Source organism: Manis pentadactyla, chromosome 4, assembly GCF_030020395.1.
Source record: "Manis pentadactyla isolate mManPen7 chromosome 4, mManPen7.hap1, whole genome shotgun sequence".
In the NCBI taxonomy this organism is placed as follows: Eukaryota; Metazoa; Chordata; class Mammalia; order Pholidota; family Manidae; genus Manis; species Manis pentadactyla.
In genome coordinates this window covers 172,847,658-172,872,569 of record NC_080022.1, presented here as the reverse complement: position 1 = coordinate 172,872,569, position 24,912 = coordinate 172,847,658, and the positions used below count along the sequence as shown (strand labels likewise).

The window sequence follows — 24,912 nt, the reverse complement described above, 5'->3', positions numbered from 1 at the left end:
ACTGCAGCCCTGGGGGCTAATACCTCATCTCCCAGGGTAACGGGCGCTGGCAGTGTTGGTGCCTGGCCGGGCCCCCTACCGCCCTCATCTTCGGAGAGAGGGGCAGCTCTTCCCCATTTATTCTCCTAGGCTGCCTAGCCTGCTCCTTTCCACCTTCCCCATCCTGCGGTGACTCCGCTCTGTACTTTTTCAAGAATTGTCCTCCTGCACACCGACTAGAGAGCTCCAGAGAGGTGCCTAGCCCGGGCTCCGGAGCAGAGCAAGCCCCACGCGGCCCCAGCCCGGTTCTCCCGCGCCTTTTGCCCGAGTCCGAGTCTTCTCCCGGCACCAGCCTCCGCTCTCACCCGGACGCCGCCCAGAAGAGAGAGGAAATGCAAACGCACACATTCCTTTCCGGTGAAAGTTGCTCTTTATTTGGGGACCAGGGAAGGACCACACTCAGCCTCCAGTCCAGGGGGCGGGGCACCGAGAAATGGAACCAGGACCCCGTGCCGAACTCTGCATTGCAGGCGGCAGGGAAAGGAATCCAGGCTCCGCGGCCGGGAGCAAACATGCAAATGAGGTCCGTGCAGTTGTGTCTGCCAGGAGGCCCGGGGGTCGTCACCACATGTGAGCGCCTTCGGGCCTGTAGGAGGGAAAGGAAAGGAATCGCGTGGAGCCGGCCTCGGAGCTGGGGAGGCGGGACTGGCGGGAGCACCAGGTGGTGGTGCCAGCGTGAGGACCCCGTGGGGCAGCAGCCCAGGCCGCGCGCTAGGGGGCTGGGCGTGTGGTGAGGGCGCGCTTGTACCGCGGCTTGACCGAGGGGTCCTCGCCGTCGGGGAGGAGCAGTTCCGAGAGGAGAGCTGTGGGACTGTCGCGTTTCCCATACCTGGAGGCGGGGCAGAGATGGGCGAGGTCAGCTAGACCACGCCCAGGTGGGCGGGGCGGGAGCTCCGGAGACCCCGCCCCGTCCCCACCCCGCGCTCACCGCTGCCGAGTGACCAGGTTGAGGTAGTGGCGCAGCGACGCATAGTAGCGGCTCAGCTCCTCCGGCGAGGCGTCTTCGCCGGGAGCCTCGGGTTTGGAGGGGTAGGCGTCGACGAGCGCCCCCAGGAAGGCAAGCAGGGCCAGCAGCACTGTGGCCATGACAGGCCACGGCCTGCGCACAGTCACCATCTGGAGAAAGGCCGTTGCAGCGTGGGTCATCCTGAGACTCGACCGCCGACAGCGGGAGGCCGAGGCTGCTGTCGGGCCCACGCCTCAGCGGCCTGTCTGGGACTGGTACCGGACCAAGGCCCAGTTACCCGCTCGCTGTGTGTTTTCCAGCACTGCGCCATCTCTGGCCTCAGTTTCCTCATCTGTCTAAGAGGCCTAACTACTTGCCTCCCCTTCCCGACCGGCGCTGCGCAGAACGACGGAGGAAGAGGGCTGGCAGCGGGAGCTCCCAGGCCTCTCTCCTACCCAGCCCTTCCCATCCAGCTTTGTGCCATTCAGCCCATTTCCATCCTCCCAGTCGCAGTTTCCTCACAAAACAGCCTGGGCCCCCCAGTGCCAGACCAGTCCTGGGTCCCGGGCCACTCACAGCAACAGCTTGGGAAGCAGAGATGAGCAGGAGGTGGAAAGCACGAAGTCCCCAAGGCTGGACTGCTGCAGGCTGGGCTGTGGCCTCCTCTGCTGGGTGCTTGCCCTGCGGGGCTTATATCCTGGCCTGCACGGGGAGGGGGAGTCTGAGGGGGAGGGCCCTTCCTCCTCCCTCCCTCCACCAGGCTAGAACGAGCTCATACCCAGGCAGTGCGTGATGTCTCCACCGTGGAGGAGCTGAGGGGGCAGCCACCAGGCTCAGATTCAGGATCCCTCTGGATGGAGTGCCAGCCTGACCTCCATCTCCCTCCACAGCAGCAGGCCTAGACTCCTGAGGAGGTGACATTGTATCTAGACTCCTGGGGCAGTCCCTAGGACCAGGGATGGGACCTCACCTTCCCTAGCCTGTCCACGCATAGGAGTGGGGGGCAGTAGATGGGCCTTGTTTCCTCCAGCCTGTGGGACCTGTGACCACTCCGGAAGGAACTTTCCCGACCTTGCTTGGCAACACCTTAGGAAGGGTGAGGGAGTGACAGGGCCTGTGCGGCAAGTGTCTTTCTACTGGACATAGGGTGGGAGTTATGACCTTGGCTCTTGACCTGCTGTTTGTGATGTCCTGGACGAGAGGCCTCTCTGGGCACCTCACTATGTCCCCTCTCTGTTAAAGGGTTAGGGAAAGGGGAAGGAGGAAGCAGAAGCCAGTTCCCTCCCCAGAAGCAGCCAAGTCTGCCACCTGTGCACCCAGCCTGACACATACAGCCCTAGGTCCCATCAGGCCTGGCACAGAGAGAGAGATCTTCCCAGGTCGTGTGCCACCGTCCCCATCATTCAGGGCACTGGTGTCTTTCAGGGTTGAGTGATGCCAGGGCTGCCCCAGCACATGCCACCATCCCTAGCCCATCACAGTCTCCATGGGGCTCTGGAGCAAAGATCCTCACCCAGGCCCTTTGAAGGAAAGTGGAAAGGACTGCCATTTATTAAGCACTTACTGTATTCTAGACAATACGTGAATTCAGCACAAGAACGCAATGAGCTGAGTTTATCCCCATTTTATGGATGAGGAAACTGAAGTTCTGAGCAGTGAGGAATAGCCAAGATCATGCGGGATGCAGACAAGAGAAAAGGACTGGGGCAGATGCCAGGAAGAGGACCTCTCATTCATGAGGGGCACAAGGGCTCACTACCTGAAATAAGCATGGGCTCGGGAGTCAGGGAGGGGAGCGGGGAGGGGAGGCAGAGCTTGGGGCCTGCTGCCCCTTCTGACGGGGGTCTCCAGACTGCCAATCCCATCAGACCCACCGACCCCACCAGGAAGAGCGGGCTGTTGGGGAGTCTTCCCATAAAGCCCTTCCCAGCTCCCTTTCCCCAACCTGGCCAGAGCCTCCAGTTCTTCCGGGCATCCACCCTGCCCATGAAAGCAATGAGGCGCCATCTTGTCCAGGCCCCTGGTCCTGGGCCAGGCCCCCCACCCTCCAGGACAGATGGCCAAGGCTGTTATTCTTAGAGCTCTCCTGAGGCAGAGACTCCAAGCCTCCCTCAAGCACCTGTTTATGGCTTCAATCGCCTGCACTCTCCGGAAACGGCTCCTTATCAGCCAGTTGGCCCCAAACATCCCAAGAAAGACCAGGGCAGCGAGCTGAGCACAGAGGTGGGAGAGGACATCAGGACAAGGGAACACAGACTGAATCCTCAGAGGGAGGAGAAAACGGTTCTTGCTGGGGAACTGATATCTGGGGGCCAGGGCGGAGCTGGTTCCCCAGGATCCCCAGCCTCAGAGGAGTCACAGCTGTATCATCGGGGGGACCCCAGCCTGGGGAGAGGGGAGCAGCAGTATCACTGGGCTCTCCCAACCTGAGGGAGAAGGTGCTCCACTGTCCTGCAGAGCCCCAGTGTGAGAAGTCCCCCAGAACATGGGGACAAACACAGAGGGACAAGCCTGGATCCAGTTTGGACAGTTGACAGCAGAAAGAAGTGAAGTTCCCTCCCTAGAGGCCGTGGAAAGACAGAAGACAGTGGTCACCTAGGGATAGGAAGGGTAGCCAGGGGGCTGGTTAGGACAGCTAACCCGGGGCAGGGCCAGGACAAGGCCCCTGAAGACTAAAGGGGCAAGCCTACCTCAGGGCTGTCTGCTCTGTTGACAAGCTCGGGGGTGACAGGCATTCTGGGGTGCTGATCCGGGGCAGACAGAGAGGATGGGAGTGAGAATCCTCAGGGACTTTGTAGCATCCTAGGAGCCCTCCTGCCTTGGGGACGGGGGTGTCGAGGGTAGATGGGAGGAGAGGAGAGACAGTAGAGAAGCTAGAAGGCATGGGGGAAAGCCCGGATTTGGGGTACAATCCTTTACTTTTAGAGTGAAAGTAAATGGGACACTAGCAGGTTCCTTGGGGTGGACCAGGAGCCAGCCCCCCGCATCCTCACAAACCCTCCCTGTCCATCATGCCTCTGCCTCCAGTCCCACTCCCCAGTTACAGAGCAAGCTGGCTGGCTCACTCATCACCACCTACTCACTGAAGGATTTATTCACTTGTTGATTAGTGGGGAGGATGTCTCAGACCTGGATCAGTAGGCTCAGCCACCCCCACCTGCACACCCACCGCCAGCTTTGATCCCTTAAGGCTCAGCCGCTATGAAACATGTCTGGAGGGTGGGAGGCTGACATCTGTGAGGGGAGAACTTCAAAATAATTATAACTGTAGATCTGGGACCAGCACTTGCCTCCAACTCGTCCTCAAAGGGTAGGGGACAGAACCACTGGTGTTCCCTCGGTCCCCTTTCTCAGAGCACTTAGCAAGGCTACCCCAGGAGTCAGAGAGGCCATGGACTTGGACCCCAGCTGACCACCCCCTTGCCCAGTGGGCTCAGGGCCACTCATCAGGATGGGGGTGGTCCATGCTACTCATCCCAAAGCTAAACATTCTGTACCCTGCCACCCACCCACCTCCCCCACTTCACCCACACAGGGCCTCTCTTTGATGTAAAAGCCAAAGTCCTTATAGGAACCCATGAGGCCCTGCATGATCCCCTGCTGCCTCTCTGATCTACTCTCCTTTGAACTCTCCCCATTGCTCAGTCTACTCCAGGCACATGGGCCCGCGAGCTGAGGGCTGGCAGCGCTAGTCCTTGGCCTTCCACACTCAGGCAAGGCCTCATGCCCAAGGTCCTAGGGACAAGAGGCCTTCACGCAGCGAGAATGACTCAGCTCATTAAACAAGCACTTACTAAGCTACCACTATGTGGCAGGCACCATTCAAAGCCTCAGGGACACAGCAGTGACAAACAGGCAAAATTCTTATCCTCTTGGAGCTTACGTTCCAGTGACAGAAAATAGAAAAAAAGTGAATAAATAAGGAAGCATGTAGTATGTGAGATTATGATGAGCACTATCAGGAAAATCAGGGTAGGGAGGGTACAGTGCTGGGACTTGCAGGAACTTATTTTATGTTGGGTGATTAGGGAAGGCCTTGCCTATAAGATGATGTTTGAAGGAACTGAGGAAGCAAACCATGAAGCTGCCTTTGGAAGTGTCCCAGGTGGGGGAAAGAGCAAAGGCCCTGGGGTAGGCACATGCTTGGCAGTTGGAGGAGTGGCAAGGTGGCCCATGTGCATGGAGTAGAGTGAGCAATGGGGAGAGTCAGAAGGAGAGGAGATCAGAGAGGCAGCAGGGGATCATGTAGGGCCTGGTGGGCTGCTATAAGGATTTTGGCTTTTGCTCTGAATGAGATAAGACCTTTGGCTGAAGGAGTGACCTGATCTAACTTACATTTTAAAAGAAGCATTCTGGCTGCTACTTGAGAGTAGACTAAATGGGGGCAAGGTCAGAAGCAGGGAGGCCAGTTGGGAACCTATTGCAATAATGCAGGCAAGAGATGATGGACACACACACACACACACACACACACACACCTCCTTACAGCTGCAGATGTCCCACACATTTCACCCAAGTAGGGTTATGTCTGGACAGTACTGTTAGCCTTTCATCGGCTGGAGAAGATAGCAGAAAATCAATGAATGTCTACAGTAGTTAGGTAGTGGATCTGTCTACTTTCTGATTGTTAAGGCCCCATGTTCATTAGTCCATGTGAAACTCTTTGCTACCTTGATTACTGGCCACAACCCAGAAAAATATTGGTGACTGTGACAGTGCTTACAGAAATGCAAGATTGTTAATTTTGTCATTAGTATAAATGGCTTCTTTTTTAAAACATTTAGCTCTTTGCATAGAATGAAGAGTAACTAGTTGACACCATGGGAAAAAGGCCACGTCTCTCCAAAAGAACATCAGCGACATTCAAGGAAGCTTTGTCATGTCCTTGGACAAATGGTAGGGAACCAGGAAGAGGCACTCTCTATTTCCTATCATCTGTCATCATGTGCAAAGCTCTGTGGAGGCCAAGTGAGACTATGAGGAAGGGAATGACGTCAATGGGAGTTGGACAAACTGCCACAAGGTGGATTCTGGTTCTTTCTAAGGGGTAGGCTTGGGAGGCAGTAATGCCAAGAAAGAAAGGATATTCACTTTCTTGGTAGGAGATCCCCTACCCAAAGTTGCAGGTCCTTCTGTAAAACCTGTGGCAGACACCTGTGGCATGGTGCACACCCAAGGCTCAGGCTTCTCTCCAGAACAGACATCGGCAGTCTTTCCGTAAAGGTCCAAATAATAAATATTTTAGTCTCTGCTGCAACCACTCAACCTGGCTATTGTAGCATTTAAGCAGCCCAAGAACTATACAGAAAAATGAATGACTGGGTCAGTCCTCCAATGAAACTTTATTTGTGGATGTTAAAGATTGACTTTCATATAATTTTCACATGTCATGAAATATTCTTCTTCTTTTGATTTTTTTGAACCATTTGAAAATGTAAAACCATTCTTGACCCATAGGACACAGGCCCATGGGGTCATAGTGTGCTGACCCAGAGTGTCAAAAAGCAAGGACTCCAGGCTCCCTCCGGGTGGAGTTGTCTGTTTATCAAGAGTCTGTGATGAGTTCTCTCACCTGTTTATGCCAGGTTTATTTGTCACTGCAATCAGATAGTCACTTACTTCAATTAAATATTGCACAAACTGATGGAATATGAATGCATAAAGAATCATTTCCTTGAAAACTAAGTTGAATTCTTTGGAAAGGCTAAAAAGAGAATGGCTGAAATGTTGAATTAGCTATTAAGGATAATGAAAACATTTAGGAAAAATCCTAAAAAATCTAGGTGGATTCTGTATCATGTAGTTCCACATGTGTCTTTATGTTCTTACCCCATTTAACAAAGCTGGAAATAGTATTTCCCAACTGGAACTGCAGTCAGGAGACGCAAAGAGAGATGGGTGCCTAAATGTGCATTTATACGTTTGAAGTCAAAACCAAAATGACAAAGGTATATATGTGCCCATGTTTATGATTGCCCACCTTCACTGATTTTTTTTAAAAAACTGGCCAATGACATACCTTGCTTATATCTAAACAAGGGCTTCTCCAGTACTTTCCCTATTTTCTATATAGTTTGAATGTTTTTATCGGGTGTATATAGAACTGTGCAAAGCATGTGGATCAGAGCCACCCTACCGCTGAAACATGAGCCAGCTTGGACCCTTGGATATAGTGTCTGTAGAACTGTATAGTTTATAGTGTATACAGGAAGATGCAAATGTTTATTATTACTTTAATAATTTAAAGAATCAATAAAGAATTTTTTTAAAAACCAACAAAGATAAAATGGCAGTGTGTGTTGTGAATCCTGGATCCAGATGCTGTGAGGGGCCCTCAGTTCCAGCTCCCAGCCCTGCCCAGGAGGCCTGAGCACATGCCCACCATGTAAAAGCCTCCTGTCTGAGTCTGCAACTTCTCAGGGGCCTACAGTCATAGGAGGTCTTACTGCTGGTGCAGGCACCCGGGTCCTGAAAGCAGGTGTGAGTTGGGAAGAAACAATTAGAACCTGTGTTGGTCAGCCCCCTGGCACCCCAGGCCATTGCTGTGCACCTGTGTTTCCTGATGTCTCACGTGGTGCTGGCACATCATGGGCACCCTGGGAAATGGTCACTGAATCAATGAACAATGAGCATCTTAGTTAAGGTATTGGGCAGCTGCCTTAACAGAGACCAAATAACAGTGGCTCAAATACCACTGAGGTTTATTTCCCTTTCATATGGGAATCCAAGCTGCAGAGTGTCTGGGGGCGGACTGGTTCTCAGCACAAGGAGCCCAGGAACCTTCTCTCTTGTTTCCCCAAGATCATTGCACTCATTTGCATGGTTGAAGAAGGTTCATCCCCTACATCCACATCCCAGCTCACAGAGATGTGAAAAGAGGGAGTAGAGGGCAAACACTTTCCTTTTACAAATATGATGGGAAACTGCACGCATTACTTCTGCTTACATCCCAGCAGCCAGAAGTTCATCACACAAGCATTCTTAGCTAGGAGGGAGCCCGGGACACATAGTCCCCACCATGGCCATATCATCTACCCCATGGCTTTAACCGCCTCTGTGGTGTTCTCCAGTACCAACAACCAGTTCTCTGACCCTCTTGATACCAACTGGGTGCTCAGTAACTTGATTCAATTCTGACACTACCGACCTGAGGTTAACACAGACCCCACTGCTGAAGGACTCAGTCCCACAAGACTGTCCCCACTTCAGATACTACTGCAAGTCCCTGGCCTCCTGTACTGCTGACCAAAACGGCTCTAGATTGGGGCTCCGACAGCACCTCCTCAGGCTTGATAATGTGCTAGAGCAGCTCAGAGAACTCAGAACACACTTTTTTACACTTTGTATTACAAAGGATACAAATGAACGGCCAGATAAAGAGGTGCATAAGGCAAGGTCCAGAAGGGTCCCCAGTGTAGCAGCTTCTGTTCTGCGGAGTTGGGGTGTGCGCCCCTCCCGGCATGTGGATGCATTCTCTGAGCCCCTTCTTTTAGGGGTGCTTATGGATGTTTCATCACATAGGCATAACTGATTATTAACTCAGTCTCAAGTTACCCTCCACTCCCTGGAGGCTGGTAGTGTGGGTGAGGCTGAAAGTTTCAGGCTTCTAATCAGGGCTTTATCTTTCTGGCAACCAGCCCCCATCCTCAAGCTACCTAGGAGCCCACCCCACAAGACTCACCTCATTAGAACACAAGATGCTCCTATCACCAGGGAACACCAAGGGATTTAGGAGCTCAGTGCCAGAAACTGGGGACAAAGACCAAATATATTTCTTATTATGTCATAATGACACCCAAATATCTGTCACTTGCTCCTCTGCTGAGCTCTTGACCCATAGAATTGTCTCTGCTTGGATGTCCCTCAGTCAATTCAATGTTGCCTAAATAGCAATAAAGAGTCAACATTTCTTAAGTGTTTCCATTGTACCAGGCACTATTCAAGGAACTTTTCACATATTAACTTAGTCTTCATAATAAACATAATAAGCCCTATTTTACAGAAGATGGAATTGAAGCACAGAGAAGGCAAATCAGTAGCTGGCCCTTGTCTTAACCCCCAGATCTCCAGGGATCTCCAGCTCTACAAACAGTACCTCCATCTCTTCTGGTGGCTGGGTTGGAAATCTCGGCTTCACACCACAGAGACTTGAATCACTGTGTGGAAGTTTGAAGGAGCAATGCAGATCTGAGGCTGGGCAGCAGGTCAAAATATTGGGATGTAACCACAGGACATGCCTCAAAAAGGGTTTAACTTTATTATGCAATTTTCCCCTGGAGTGTAAGAAAGTCATATAAAAGGCACAGTTGAGGAGCGGCCCCTCCTTAATGTTTGTGTAACACAATGTTATCCACAAATATAAAGTGGGATAGTCTAGATAAACAGTGCTGGGCCTGCATTTTTAATTCAACAGATATCTGTCCATGTCAACAAATATACACTCAACCCTTTCCCCATTGTTCTCAGTCCTCCTTACATACCCCACTTTTTCCCATAGCACTACTACTTTTTGTCATATGATATAATTAGTTGTTTCTTGCCTGTCTACTTGCAATGGACTAAATGTTTGTGGCTCTCCAAAATTCATATGCTGAAATCCTAACCCCCAATTTGATGGTATTAGGAGGTGGGGTCTTGGGTAGGTGATTGGATCAGGAGGGCAGAGTCCTCATGAATGGGATTAGTGCCCTTATAGCAACTCTCAAGAGCTCCCTGACCCCTTCCACCATATGAGGGCAGAGCGGGATGGCTATCTATGAACCAGGAGGGGTCCTCACCAGACACTGGATCTGCTGCAGCTTTAGATCTTGGACTTCTCAGCTTCCAGAAATGTGAGAAGGAGATTTTCACTTTTTAAAGGTACCAAGTTTATGGCGATTTGTTATAGCAGCCTGAACAGGCTAAGACACAACCAGAATGCAGGCTCTATAAGAGCAGAGGTCTATTTTTTTTCACTGACATATCTCTAGCACCTAGAAGAGTGTCTGCCACATTGTGGGGGGCCAGCAAATGAATGAATTCCCATCCTCACTTGCAGTGGCAGCACGGTTTACACATAATTGCATATAAAAACACGTTTACACACACAAACACACTCTGAAAGACAAAAGTGCATTCCTATCTCACTGCAATCTAGATCTTTAGTAAGGACGAAAGCAATTCCCTGCACACTAAGCACTCCACCTTTGCACACCCAGCAGGCTAGAGGGTAGGTGGCACCAGGTTTTGCCTACAACAGAATGGACACCATATCTCCCCACAGAGCTGGTGTTCAACCCCCCTTGAGGCTGCAGAACTAAGTCTGTGTTCTTAGTTCTGGCCTCCAGAGGACTGGGTTGGACACTTACTAGCTGTATGATCTTGGGCAAATCACTTAACTTCCACGAGCCTCAGTTCTGTCATCTACTGAATGTAAACAACAGCAGTACCTGCTTCACGTGGTTGTGACCATTTTAAAAGCTACTTAGGTTCCAGGTAAAATGGAGTAAGTCTCGCTACTCTGTCTCTCCCACTGAAGGCAGCCATAGAACTTGGACAGAACTGCATGGACAACTGTCCGAGGAGTCGGAAAGTAAAGAGCAGCAGGCAGACTGAGGAAGAAAGCCAGAACTTGAAGAATGGCTGAACTGGCAGTGAGCGTCTCATTTTCCCTCTAGTATTTCCCAGACTGGACACAAGACGGTCCCTAATCCAGAATGGGCACTGGGGTGAAGAGAAAGCTCCAGCAGAGACCCTCCAGTTCCACCTGGAGGAGTGGAAAAGGGAGGTCTAACACGCAGAGAGAGTCGAGGAGAGCTTGTTGTTCTGTTCTGCATTTTCTCCTACCTCAGCCCCCCACGCAATTCCGTGGCAGGCGGGGGATGACAGCAACATCGGTGGCTTCAGGGCCCCACCCCCACCCCCAACATCTAAAACCCCGAGGGAGGGGAACTTCTCCTTCTAAGTAAAAGTGCTGTGGTCCCAAGAGGGTAGGAGGAACCCCATTGCTTTTCTTCTCTGTCCTCCTGCCATGTGGCCCTGAACAGTAACAGTAACAGTACAGGAACCCCAGGTATGCAGCAGAGCCAGGTAACTCAAGCCCCACTTCTCTCACTGGAGAACAAAAAAGGGAAGCCCTGGGGGATGAGAGAGCATGAAGACAACCACAGACAGGGAAGAGCGACCACATCACGTTGCTCCTGAGCCGCTGAGCTCACCCCTCAGCTGCCCTTGAGTGGTTATGCTCCTCATAGTATCCCTAAGGCTCTGAGAACTGGACTAGGGGATAAGTCATGTCCCAGATTGACCACCGAATGCTACATGTATGGCACAGATCTGAATAGCACTGCAGAAGCCTTGACCCTAAACGGACATTGAAACTTTAACCCACAGAAGTTTGAGCAGGACTTGCAGCCTGAACCCAGTCAGGTCAGTTGCCTGCTGCAACAAAATTACCAACATCCTCTGGAGAATTTAAACAAGAGCCAAATCCTTACACTATTTTAGAATATCCAGGATACACGTTAGCATTATTTAGAATATCCAGGATATAAGGTAGCATTATTTAGCATACTCGAATGAGGGAGATTGTCAGCTCACACAGATGAGAATGCCAGAATGACACAGATGTTGGGCTATCTGACAAAGACTTCAAAGCAGCTATTTAAAATGCTCCAGGGCACTTCAGCTATTAAATAAAAGATATAAAAAGGAACCAAATGGAAATTTTAGAACTGAAAAAATAAGATAACCAAAATAAAAATTCATTGGAGGGGCTCAAATAGCCAAATGGAGATAACAAAGGAAAGAATCTGTGAACTTAAAGATAAATCAATAGAATTAATCCAGTGTAAGTCACAGAGAAAAAATACTGGGGAAAAAAAAAAACATGCACAGAGCCTCAGGGATCTGAAAGGATAAGACCTAATGGTTTACTATCCATGACATCAGAATTCCAGAAGGCGAGTACCATACAGAAAATACGTTTGAAGAAAGAAGGGCCAAAAACTCTCCAAAACTGGCAAACTTTACAGATTCAATAACTTCAGCAAATACAAACAGGACAAATTGTGATCACAATCATACTGCTGAAAACCAAAGACAAAAAATATTGCAAGCAACCAAGGGAAATTTTTTAAATGTGTTGTTCGTAGGAAAAGAACTTAGCAAGGAACCTCAGATTTCTCACCCAAAACCATGAGACCAGAAAGAAGTGCAACAACACTTGTTAAGTGCTCAAAGAAAATAACTGTCAACCCAGAGTCCTACATCCAGTGAAAATATCCTTCAGGCATGAAAGTGAAAGAAAGAAATTCTTAGTGAAGGAAAACTAAGAGAATTTGTTTCCAGTACATCTGCATTAAAAGAATTGCTAAAGGAAGCTCTTCAGACAGATGAAGACATTGGCATTTTCTTCCAAAGTTAAAAATACAGTTAATTACATATAACTCAGAAGTCCCACTCTGAGGTAGTTATTCTAGAGAAATGACTACATATGTCCACAGGCTGTGAATGTTTACAGCACTCTATTCTTAATTACCCCAAACTGGAAACAACCCAAATAGCCTTCAATGAGTGCCTGAATAAACAAACTGTTACATCTGTATATTAGGATATTTACTACTCGGAAATTAAAAGGAATGAACTATTGACACTTGGAACAAATTGAATTAATGTCAAAGGCATTAGGCTGAGTAAACAAAGTCTGTCTCAAAAGGTTACATACTGTATAATTCCATTCGTACGACATTCTCAAAAAGATAACACTATATGATAGAGAACAGATCAGTAGTTTGAGAAAATTAGGGATAGGAGGAGGTGTGATTACAAAGGGCTAGCAGGAGGGAGCCCTTCAGATGTAACTATTCTGTATCTTGATGGTGGTGGGATTATAGGAATCTATGCACGCATTAAAATTCAGAACTGCACACCACCAGAAAAAGTCAATTTTATGGTATGTCAATTTTAAAAATTAATTTTTTTTTCAGTTACTATCTCTAAAGTACTTAACACAGTGCCTGGCAAACAGTAAGCTTTCAAAATGTGCTTGTTACTTGAAAATAAAATAAATGTCTGTCTTCCAAGCCAAGGCACCTGCCTGTACATGAGAAACGCCCCCTGGGGACTGTTTAAAAACCAGGAGAAATCTCTGGCTATACTGGGGTTTGTGCCCTCTGCAGGGGTCACGTCCTGGATGGTGTCCCCAGATGCTTTTGCACAAATAAAAGAGAAGCAACACGGAGATTCATGATCATCCTGTACAAACAGTCCCCAGGAGAGGCTGAGATGGGAAAGGGTGGACTGTGGAGGGTGAGGTGCCCTTATAGAGTGGGTCCTATAGAAGCTCAGAGTTCAGCTCGGGAGTCAGACGAATTCTGGTTCAAACCCTACTTCAGCTGCTCACCCAGCCTCTGTGGCCAGAGGAAGTTATTTCATTTTTGAACCTCAGCTTTGTCATCTGTGAACCTCAGCTTTGTCATCTGTGAAAAGCAGGTCATAAAGGTGCCCATAATGGTGACAATTTAATGACATGATGTCTATAAGATGCTCAGCATCATTGCCAGCTCATTTTAAGTGCCCAATAAAATGTTACATTTTATTGTATATTATTTGCAATAAAGAGATTGGCAGGATGCACCCTAAATGTGAATACCGGCTTACCTTTTATTGTGGGATTTTTATCTGCAACATTTCATTATGAAAGTTTTCAAAGTTACAGAAGGTTGAAAACACTGTTTAAGAAGTGTTGTTAGTGAGATTTGGGATACTGCTTCTTTCTTTTTGCATATCCATACTTCATATTTTTCTACAGCAGACATATATTACTTGGGTAATAAAAAATAAATACAAGAGAGGGGGAAAGAAAAAAAATGTTAAGCAGAACAGGCCCAAGGACAGAGTCCCATATTCCAAAGTCACTGCCTCTCCAACAGCCTGGGCTCTGCCATCAACTGTCTTTAGAATCAGCCCCATGTCTAATTAGGAATTCTTCCCCCATTGAGCCATTTCACCCACACATTGCCCTTGTGTCCACAGGATGTCAGGAGGGATTTTGCCAAGCACCTTGCTAAAGACCAGACATGAGGAGCCCATGGCACCTCCACCCCTCAAGTAATTCCATTAATGGGGCAAATCAGATCAACCCAGAGAAATCCACTCTTAGTGGTTTCTGATGTCTTCCCTTTCCATATACTTGCAAAGGAATGGATTCTGGAGTCAGATGGCTCTGGGTTTGAATCTCACTTGCATTTCTCAGATGTGTGACTTTGGGAAACTGGCCTGACCTCTCTGAGCCTTATTGTAAAAAGGGAATAATAAAGCTTGTGTCACAGGTTTCTTTTAATAAATAAAATGATGACTATATCTGGCCCCCTCTCCTTCACACTGTGGTATCCTTAAGGCCAAGGCCTGGAACTTCCTATCCTTGTACCCCCAGAGCTTAGCACAGAGGGGGACCCTACTCTACCCCCATCCCTAAATATCTTCTCTAATCCTCTCTTCACATCTCTGCCACCTGCATCTCCCCATCTCTCTCCACTATTCTCACCAACTCCCTTCTAGATATTTTCCTCTCCTCCTTCACCCAGTACCTCCCCTTTCTCTCTCCTTTGCTCAGCCAATGTGACAAGTTCCACCCCCTGTCTCATTCCATGTTCCCAGTGTCCCTGAGCTACCCTGCAGCTCGTGGTCTGCTCTGGGGCCCTTGGTGGAGAGGACTGTGCGGCATGGGAGTGATAAGTGGTGTCGACTCATTTACTCAATCACTTGTTAGCAGCTTCATTAGCTCCAAGAGCTCCAAGGAAAGCCATTAGCTGTGACTCAGCCTGGGCCATCCGCTGGGGGCAGGGGGGAAGGTGACAGCAGAGAGAGGAGAAAATGAGAAAACAACCCACCAGCCCTGGCGCCTCCCAGGGAGAAGGAGGCCCTGGCCAACTGCCCAGAAACGAGGGCTCCAGGGGCCTCCCCTTGATGCCCCATGCACCAGGACTTTCTGCCTCTTCCGGGTGGAAGGGGTGCTGCCCCCGGCCGAAGGACACTGGCCTGAAGCTGGCACTGCAGCCCTGCCCATTGCCCTGCTGCCTTTGCGGCCCTCCTGCTCCCATCCTCCTTTGCCCCCCATCCACTTTCCCTGCCTCCCCTCAGCGCACTCTGTTCTGTCTCCTCAGCCCAGCTGTCCCTTGAAACTGCAGCCCAATCTCAGAGCCATCTCTGCCACGGCCACAGCCGTCTTACTGCTTAAAGCCCTGCCTTCAGAATTGGCGCTATTCAGGAAAATTTCCTGAAATTGCTGTCCCAGAGCCTGGGGATCCTAAAAACCACCACTAGCCAGGATAGGTTTTCTCTATTACAAGAGTTCTTAAATGGACTCTTTCGGTGGGCCTCAGAGGTCTGTGTCCTCTTGGAGCTGCATGATAAAATTTGAGTGGAAGTACATCTTTCTGGGGAAATGCGTCCATGGCTTCCATCAGTACTTAAAGCGGCCACCACCCTCTCCTCCAGATGACCTCTGCTGCCGGCAAGGCTTGGCAGCCTTGGGAATTACACCCCACACGTTCAGTTTGGGTCTGTACCTCAGAGAGAAAAGTAACAAATGTGTCCACAGTACTTTGCTATTTATGTCACATTCACACCTGTAATGTTTATTTGTTCCTGCAATACCACTAGGGTAGAAGAAATGCTCGATGTAAAGGTCTCTTGGACTCCCACTCCATGGATGGACCAGGGCCCCAAACCTGTGCTCCTGTACACATAGCCCCCCACGCGCTGCATCAGTAGGGTAGAGGTACTTGTCCATCTACCCCTGGACAGTGGGCACCTCACATGCAGTGCCCTGGACTTACTCCTTTATTCCTCTCCATCCTGGCCCCCAGCCCAGTGCCAGGCCAGGGAAAAGCCTCAATAAGTGTGTGTTGGATGAAGATATGAATGAGTCCCCATTTCACAAAGATATGAGCCACAAAGAGGTAAGATGATTTGCCTTACCTGAGGTCACCTAATCTTAACCTGGGTGGGTAGGTTGGGGTGAGGTGTGCTCTCTGGCTCTTCCTGGTTGTCCCAATATCTATTCTTCCTTTTTTTCAGTAGTCAGATAACACCTAAGTTAGCTGGCACCTTGTCTTCCAACATAAAAAAGAACAGTCCCAGCCTCCTTTGCAATTAGCTATGTATATATGACTAAGTTCCAGCTAGTGAATTGCAATGGAAGTGATGTTTATAATCTTCAGTAAGTTTTTAAAGGCATCCTAAAGGTATGGATTTTTTTTAATGGCTGGAGCTCAAGCAACCATACTGGACCATGAAGTAAGGGACACATCATAGGCAACCAGAATGGAAACTTAAAGAACCCTGGGTCCCTGACAATTCACTGCCACACCAGCCTTGAGCTGCCAACCTTTATGCTTTTAATGTGATAGAATAAAACCTTGTGTGTTTATGGCAGTCATTCTCAAAGTATGCTTTCCAGATCAACAGCATCACCTGCCAACTTGTTAGAAAGACATTCTCAAGCACCTGAATCAGATTTTGGGGGTGGGATCTGCATTTTAATAAACCCTCTCAGTGATTCTGATACATGCTCAAGTTTGAGAACCACTCATTTAAGGCACTGTTAATTTCAGTTTTTCATCACTCAGAGCTGAACCTAATCCCTACTGATAAAACATCAAAGGGAAACAAGGTTTCCTGGCAAGGACTGCACTTACCTTCAGAGCATCTTTGTGCGTGGTGTTGGGGGGCAGATTTAAAGCATTTAAAGCACTCCTTCCACTAAGAAAAAACATGTAAATATATGTGAATATAATTGCACTACCTGAGCAACCAGAAACAAGCCAACCCTGGGAAACAATGAGAATGTGGGCATCTAGATGAGGCCCAGGAATAAAAAGGGGAGAGAGGGACCAACACTTAGAGAGAGTTTAATCATTGGCATAGAGCTTAAGTGCATTCAAAGGGTAGTTCCATAAATGTTTAACATTTTTTTCAACTTTTTATGGGAGAACAGCACCCATACATCAATGTGCATAAACTGTAAATGTTCAGCTCTATGGGTAAACACGTCAGGGTAACCAGCACCCAGCAGGAGAAACAGCACATTCCCAGCCCCCACCAAAATCCTCCTAGTGCCACCTCCCCTGACTCCCTGCCAAGGATAATCACTTGCCCTAATTTTAACACATTAATGGAATTACATGTAAGTATTCTTCTATATCCAGCTTTTGCTCGATATTGTTTGTGAAACTCATCCTCACTGTTATGTGCATAGTTTGTTCATTCATATCTCTATATAATATTCCATTGTATGAATATGTCACAATTTATTTATCCATTCAACAGTTGACAGGCATTTGGGTAGTTTCAGGTTTGGAGATATTATGAAAACTGAGGCTACAACATTCTTGGAAGTGTCTTTTGGTGAATATGTCTACACATTTCTGTTGCATGTATATCTAGGAGCAGAACCACTTTGTCTGTAGTGTGAGCATTGCTCCTGAAAGTGGATGCTCTTGAGCAGTGCACATCCTGAACACTAGTACTTGGTGGATTTGCTTTCTGGCATGAGTCAGGCAAAACCAGGGGAAACTTAGCCAAGGTTCTGGCAAAAACAAGCATACTAGGGTTTAAGGCAGATTTTGGCATGTGGGGGAACAAGCATGATTGGACAGGTCTGGACAGTCTTTCAAGCTAATGAGATGTCAGTAAGGCTTATACTTGAAGCCAGCCAAGCTGGTTTGTGTGTTCATATGGGAGACTGGGCCTGATGTCTATGGCCAGTTTGTTCAGCAGGTCTGGGGGCAGTTGCTCATTTTGTCCTAGATAGAGACTTTTATCTTCCTCCTTCCCCTTGATAAAGAGAGTTTCTCCCTCACACAACCTTGGGCACTGCCTGTCTTAAGGAGAAGGAGGTTGGTTGGTGGCCCCAAGTATGTAAGCCTCCAGTGGAATGTTGAGGTCCTGAAGGCAGCTAGGAGGGTAAGATACAGGCCCAAGGAGGCTTTGGGGCAGAGCTGAAAGCCAGGAGGATGCAGGAGGCAGTGAGGGGTGTGGGCTGTCTTCCAGAGGCTTTCCTACTGGGGCCTCTGTGTGTTGTGGCCCCCAGCCCTGGGGTCTGCTCAGTGTCCCACAGACCCAGCCCTGCCAAGACACAGGCTGTGGGAACCCAGGGGTCTGGGTGCCTGTTCCCAAGGAGAGGAGGGTGAGACCTGTTAGGGAGCAGTGGGCAGATCCCTGGGGCCTGGCTGGAGGGGACACTTCCCGGTCTGAAGGCTTAGTGGGGCGGGGGGTCAGGCACCACAGGAAGGGGCCCTCATAGACCCAGGAGGGCACCCACTGCCCACACTGCCACAAGCGTACACACCCGACTCTCAGTCTTGGGACCTCGAGGCTGCCCCACAAGCGAGCGCGTCCACGGTCCCACGGGCGCACTCTCGCTGCTGGGGCTCCTTCGCGGCCCGGCGCCCTCTCCCAGCCCCGGCCCCGCCCTCCGGGGACCGTGCGCCGCTGCCGACCCGGCAGGCGTCCCGAGGAGGGCGGCAGCTGTTTGCGCAGCGAAGTGGCGTCTGTGTACACAGGCGCGCGGCCGCGCTGCGCTTATCTCCCGCAAACACGGCGCCGCCGCCGCCTCCATTAGCGCGCAGCCCCGGAACCCCGCGCCCGCCGCCCTCATCCGCCCTCGCAGATAAGGCTCGGAGGGAGCGGAGGAGGCCGCCACGCCCGGCGCCCACCCCGCCCCCGACCGCCCTGCAGAGCCGGGGAAACGGCGGGGCGGCGTTACGGGGGCCCAACCCGGGGGGGCCGGGAACCTGCTGCGCGCCCTGCCCCGCTGCTGCCCACGCGCGTCCAGTCGCCCTTCTCCCTTCCGCTCCCCAGAACCCGACTGGCCACTGCGTGTGCACCTGTCTGTCCCGGCCTCCTTCCCCTTGTGGTGGGCCGCGCAGCCAGGGACCCACGACTTGACTGGGTTCCCGGTGGGTGGGATCAGGAGCCCCGTCAGGAGTCCCTAAACCTTACTACCACCCCCCTGCTGCTACTATTACTACTACTAATAACTTGAACCACGCTTAACGGGCGCAGGGCTGCCTGAGGAGCGTCACTGTCTCATCTGATTTCACGCTTCCAGCAATTCAGTGAGGGAGGCACCGCTATCATTCCCATTTTACAGGGGTGGAAACTGCTTATTTAGAGAGGCTGCATTTGAATGAACCTGGCGTCGTCCTCCAGCCGGTTAGGCCAGCCTCCTCAGTTCTCGGAGGAAGAAACTGAGGCCCAGCCCGGGAGGCCAGCTCCCAGGCAGGCCTCTGTAATGACACAGAAGTGAGTGCCTGACACCCACTGGCATCTGGCTGTCAGGCAAGCAGTCAGCTCCGAAGCTACTGAAATTGATTGTCTAAGTCTAGACCGGGCCTGGCAAGATCATTAAATCTCTATTTTGCTCTCAATTAAACCCAGTCTGGTTGCACCAGGTGGTGTTACCAGACACAACTTTGTTTCTCTTCCAAACTTGTAGAAAAGTGGTGATATGACTTTAATAATGAAAAAGAAAAAGCCCTTCCAAATACAAAATAAACATTAAAAAATTGTCATAAATTGGACTACATTAAAATTTAATGCTTCTCTGTATAATAAAAAACTGAATTAAAAGGAAGGCCTTAAAATTAAGAGAACCTATTTACAACATACACAGCCAAAGAAGCATGAAGACTGGAATAAATGAAGAATGCACAAATAAAAAGAAAATGATAGAGACCCTATTTTAAAAGCAATCAAGGACAATACACAAATGACTAATAAATGTGAAAGACATTTATTCAGTCTAGAAATGCAAATTAAAATAAAGAGATACTTCTTTTTTTAATTGAGAAAATTTTGGCAAAGTTTTTAAAAATGATAATGCCTGGTGCTGCCCAGGCCATTGCGGGCACCTTTGCAAACACTAGAGATGAGATTGGAAGAGAACCATCAGAGGCTAGTTTTGAGTAAACATGTACACCCTTTAATCCAGGGTCCCCATTTCTGCAAAGGTAACCAGTGGGTAGATACAGATATAAACAGCAAGAGTACTCATCAGAGCAGCGATTAACAAGAGCTCACACATGAAAAGGGAAACAACGCAAATGTCCAGAATGTCTGACATCAAATAAGTTATAGTATATATAGAATGTGTACTTTTTTAATGTAGTCATTAAAAACCATGTTCTAGAAGAGTGTTAAGTAATGTGGAAATATTTATGACATGGACATGTTATAAAATAATATGCCTACCTAGGAAAAAAGCAAAGTACAAAAAATAGTACCTATAGACTGATTCCAAGTCTGGAAAAAATTGGATGGATACAGATAGATGGATAGATAGATATGTCTATACATAGGAAAAAATCTCAAAGGGACATTGTATATGTAAAAAATGTTAAGAGTAATTATCTCATGGGATGGGATTATGGGTGATATTTTTCTTTATATTTCTCTATAATTTTATAGTTTATAATAAATGTTTAGTACTTTTATAATCAGAAAAGTTTTAATTGAGAAAATTAAAAACAAAAGAAATTAGAACAAAAACATCTATCAGCCATAAAGCATTCTTGCCTCCACCTTTTCGGCATTCCAGCCCAGGCCAGGGAACCATGTTTTTGGAGTTTGCTCAGGGATAGGAGACCCCCCTTGCTCCTCCAAAGGGCCCCCAAACTTCCTGAGAGCTGCCCTCAGGCTGGCCCACCTATAGGGACCTCCACTCCTGCCCAGTGTCTCACCCAAATTCTGCCCGCTGCCATCCCCTTCTTTCCTGCCTATCCTCTGCGAGGCAGGGGTTTGTCCTATCCCCCAGTTCTATGCCCCCTTTCCCCCAACCTGCCATGAGGCCTGAGGACTCCAACTTAATGCTCCCACCACCACCATCCTGCCCCAATGCCAAAGCTCACTCCCTCCCCAGACCGTCTCCAGCCTCTGACCACGAATGAGGGCCAAGGAAGGGCCAGAACCAGAGGGTCTGTGGTCTCAGCAGGGGAAGAGCAGAGACCAGGCCCAGGGCCTGGGAGGAACAGAGACCCAAGATTCACCAGGATTAGGGAACAGGGAGGGGACACCCCCTTGGCCCAAAAAGAGAGAGTACCCAGACCTTTCCCTCCTGAAGACACATGCCCAGGTGTATGTCCAAGAGGGATGGCATTTGAGGTGTCTGAGGAGGATGTTAGGTGCCCCCATCGCTCCACACGGTTGACCCCAGGACTGGGTCACTGTCCTGTGCATCCTGAGTTTCTGGAGCCCTGCAGCTAAAGGACAGGATCACTTGAGGACTGTGACACCAGGCAGACCTAAACTGGAATCCCAGCTCTACAACCTCTGATTTTCAGCAAGCCACTTTTGTCTCTAAGCCTCAATTTCTTCATCTGTAACTTGGAAGAATAATCCTCTTGCAAGGTCATTGTAAGGACCACAGATAATGGAGAAAAACCACAGAGTACATGTCCCTTAAACCGTACCTGAGGCTGTTATGCCTGTGTCAGGACTCGGAACCGCCGCCACTGTCCGGGAAAGCCTGTGTTTCTGCCCCTCCACCCAGTTACTGGCTCACATGTGGCTTTCACGCCCAGCTGCCACAAACTATTTTTTAAATCCCAGCTCTATGTGTGTTTGCTGCATGCCAGGCACACTGCTAAGCATTTTACATTTAATCCCAGTAGCAATCCTGTAAGATCCATGTCATTAGCCACATTCTACTGATAAGGAAGCTGAGACTCTGACAGGTTAAGCAACTCGCCCGGGTCCCACAGCAGGTAACACCTCGCAATACCAGGGCTGAAGTTCTGGCCAGTTGGGCCGTGGCCTGAGCCCTCCCCTCTCTCTCAGGTTGCCTTGTGGAGCCAGGTGCCAGCCCTTCCTCTAGACCTGTGTCCACTCCTCCTCTGGCAGTCAACACAGACATGGGTGACTGTGGCCCTGAAGCCATGTCTCTATTACCCATATTTTCAGACTGGGCAGAACTCCCCCTCCTCCGCCGTTATTAACTGCGCCAGGAGTCTCCTGAGACAATCAGGCCTCCCTCTCTTCACCATCACTGCTGCTCTCTGACTTAATTACTTCCCTGCCTGGCTGTAATAAATGTCTCTGAGCCCCTGAGACAGGAAACTTCATGAGGAGTAGCTGCCTCCCTGACTCAACGTTGCCTCCCCCAGCCCTGCCCCTCTGGGCTAGGACACAGCTCAGCCTCTGCCCGTCTCCAAGCCAGCCCCAGCTCCACCTCCAGGAGGTATCTGTGAGTGGGAGACTCCCAGCCCCTCAGCCTCCCTGCCCCTGATGAAACGCAGACTAGAAACCGGACTATCAAGGGTCTGCCCCAGATTAGGGGGCCTAGATCCTCAGTCCCTCGCCAGCAATCTGCCCACAGGTATTGGAGCAGGTGGCTCAGAATGGCAGCTCCTCCTGGCTTCCTGTGTGGGGTCAGCACGAAGAGGCCATTCTTTCACTCATTCACCCTGTATTCCCTGAGCACCCACTCTGCCAGCCTGTGCTCCAGGCGCTTCGGATGCCACAGGGAGCAAGGCAGGCAAGGTGCGTGCCCCCTGGGAATCACAGTCTGGTGGGAACACAGCCCAAAACAAATGAAGGAACAGATAAACGCAATGACTTTGAGGAGGGGGAGCTGAGAGAGTGATGGCTTGGGTAGCAGGGGAGGGGCAGGGAGAGTTGGCACATGCACCTCCATCCCATCCTACTGAATCCCTACACTGGAAGTCCTTACAGCAGTCTGCTCTGCAGCCCTCATACCTCAAGGCCAAGAAGCTCCTACTGGATTGTCACCTCCAATCACCCAGGGCTTCAGCCACACACCCAGCCCACCCATCACCTAAAGCAACCACAGGGAGGAGAGCGGATAAACGGTGGGAGCTGCAGAGCCACCATGTCAGGAAGGAGGACAGCAGAATGAAGATGGTGTTCCCTGAATCTGGGGTCACCCTTCCACTGGGGTCCCCTATCCTCCCACCAATCACCAAAGTGATTTCTAGGTAGATTAAAGAGTTAAATGTAAAAATAGATTGAACTATGGAAAACCAGAGAGAAATGGAACCATCAGACCTCTTGAGGGAACAGACCTTAATGAGCAGGAAAGCACTGGAAAAAATCACAGAGAAAGGTCAACAACCTTGCCCATGTAAGCGTTAAACATGTGCATGTCATAAAAGCATAACTGAAATTACGAATTGGACCTCTCCTTGCCAAGCTAACTCCTAGTTTGTCCTAGATTCAGCTCCACATGGAACTTTCCTGACTGCCCCAAGCCCTCACCTCACCTGCTCTGGGTTGGCTGCTGCCCCTCAATGCCCCCTGGCACCCTGGCCGCCCACCCCATTACCAAAGCATAGATGGAATTCTATTGTGAATGTTAATTTTTTTTTCTAACACTTTTTTTTCTTTTGGTATCATTAATATAAAATCACATGAGCAATATTGTGGTTACTGGATTCCTCCCATTATCAAGTCCCCACCACATACCCCATTACAGTCACTGTCCATCAGCATAGTAAGATGCTATAGAGTCACTACTTGTCTTCTCTGTGCTACACTGTCTTTCCTGTGCTTGAATGTTAATTTCCTTTTTGACCCACTTGGCGCATGGGCACCTTGACATCTTTTTGATTTGGCACACAGAGATACTTTATATAGAGTAGAACTCAAAAACTTTTTTTAGTGGATATCTGTTATATTTTCTGCTTCTCCAGGTTTTTTTTTAAATACACATAACATAAATTTTACCATCTTAATTTTTTGAGGAACTGCCGTACTGTTTCCATAGCAGCTACACCATTTTACATTCCCACCAACAGGACTCAAGGATTCCAATTTCTCCACATCCTCACCAACACTTGTTACTTTCTGGGATTTTTGGGAGAAGCCATCCTAATGGGTGTGAAATGGCATTTCACTGTTGTTTTGATTTGCTTTTCCCAGTAGCTATTTTTTAAATTGGAGAATCAACAGATTAAAAAATCCATACAGCAAATATGACAAAGGGTTAGTACCTTTTAAGAATAAAATGAATATACTAATCTCTAAGCAAAACATTAGGATCCCCAAAAGATAAATGGACATGAACCAACAACTCCAAAAGAGGAAAACAATACAAGAACAAATAGTGAATGTCAATGGTAATGAAAAAAGACAAATCAGGATGCCGTGTTTTACCTGGTAAGATTGCAAAACTTAAAAAGATAAAACTTTACCATTTGACCCAGGAATTCCACTCATAGGAATTTACCCTAAGAATGCAGCACTCCAGTTTGAAAAAAGACAGATGCACCCCTATGTTTATTGCAGCACTATTTACAATAGCCAAGAATTGGAAGCAACCTAAGTGTCCATCAGTAGAAGACTGGATAAAGAAGATGTGGTACATATACACAATGGAATATTATTCAGCCATAAGAAGAAAACAAATCCTACCATTTGCAACAACATGGATAGAGCTAGAGGGTATTATGCTCAGTGAAATAAGCCAAGGGGAGAAAGACAAATACCAAATGATTTCACTCATCTGTGGAGTATAAGAACAAAGGAAAAACTGAAGGAACAAAACAGCAGCAGAATCACAGAACCCAAGAATGGACTAACAGAGGACCAAAGCCTAATTAGGCTACCCAGAAAACGAATTAAGATACGACATGAAGAAGAACTTCCAACATCAACATTCTCTGGAAGAGTCATTCCAGAAGATGATCATCAAAAAAACTTCAACAAAGATCCTGGTGCTGTTGCAGTTGTAGCTGCATTCATCCCACCGGTTCCTGGACTTGCCTTTGGAATGAAGAAGGAGATATCTAAGCTGGCCTGTGCATACAGTAAAATAAGACATTTGACTGGATCTATACTGCCAGAACTCAACCAAGAATTAGAAGAAGTGCAAGTTGCAGCGCTCCAAAATCTTGCGACTATAGACTATCTACTGTTAAAAGAACACA

General features: G+C 48.8%; 1 protein-coding gene across 3 annotated transcripts in view; it reads right to left on the bottom strand.

The window, feature by feature from the left end:
* Positions 1–390: 390 nt before the first annotated feature.
* PYY (peptide YY) overlaps positions 391–24,912 on the bottom strand; it is a 33,090-nt gene continuing 8,568 nt past the window's right edge. The window contains exons 1-4 of one of the 3 annotated variants that reach the window (XM_036883240.2): positions 1,562–4,400; positions 968–1,155; positions 788–868; positions 391–625 (exon numbers count right to left, since the gene is read on the bottom strand). In XM_036883240.2, the coding sequence (XP_036739135.1) occupies positions 601–625; positions 788–868; positions 968–1,155 (294 nt within the window). In that variant the 5' untranslated portion in view covers positions 1,562–4,400 and the 3' untranslated portion in view covers positions 391–600. Of the gene's footprint in view, positions 869–967; positions 1,156–1,561; positions 4,401–24,912 lie in introns of those variants that run through there. The other 2 variants (XM_057501557.1, XM_036883239.2) reach the window with 2 other exon arrangements.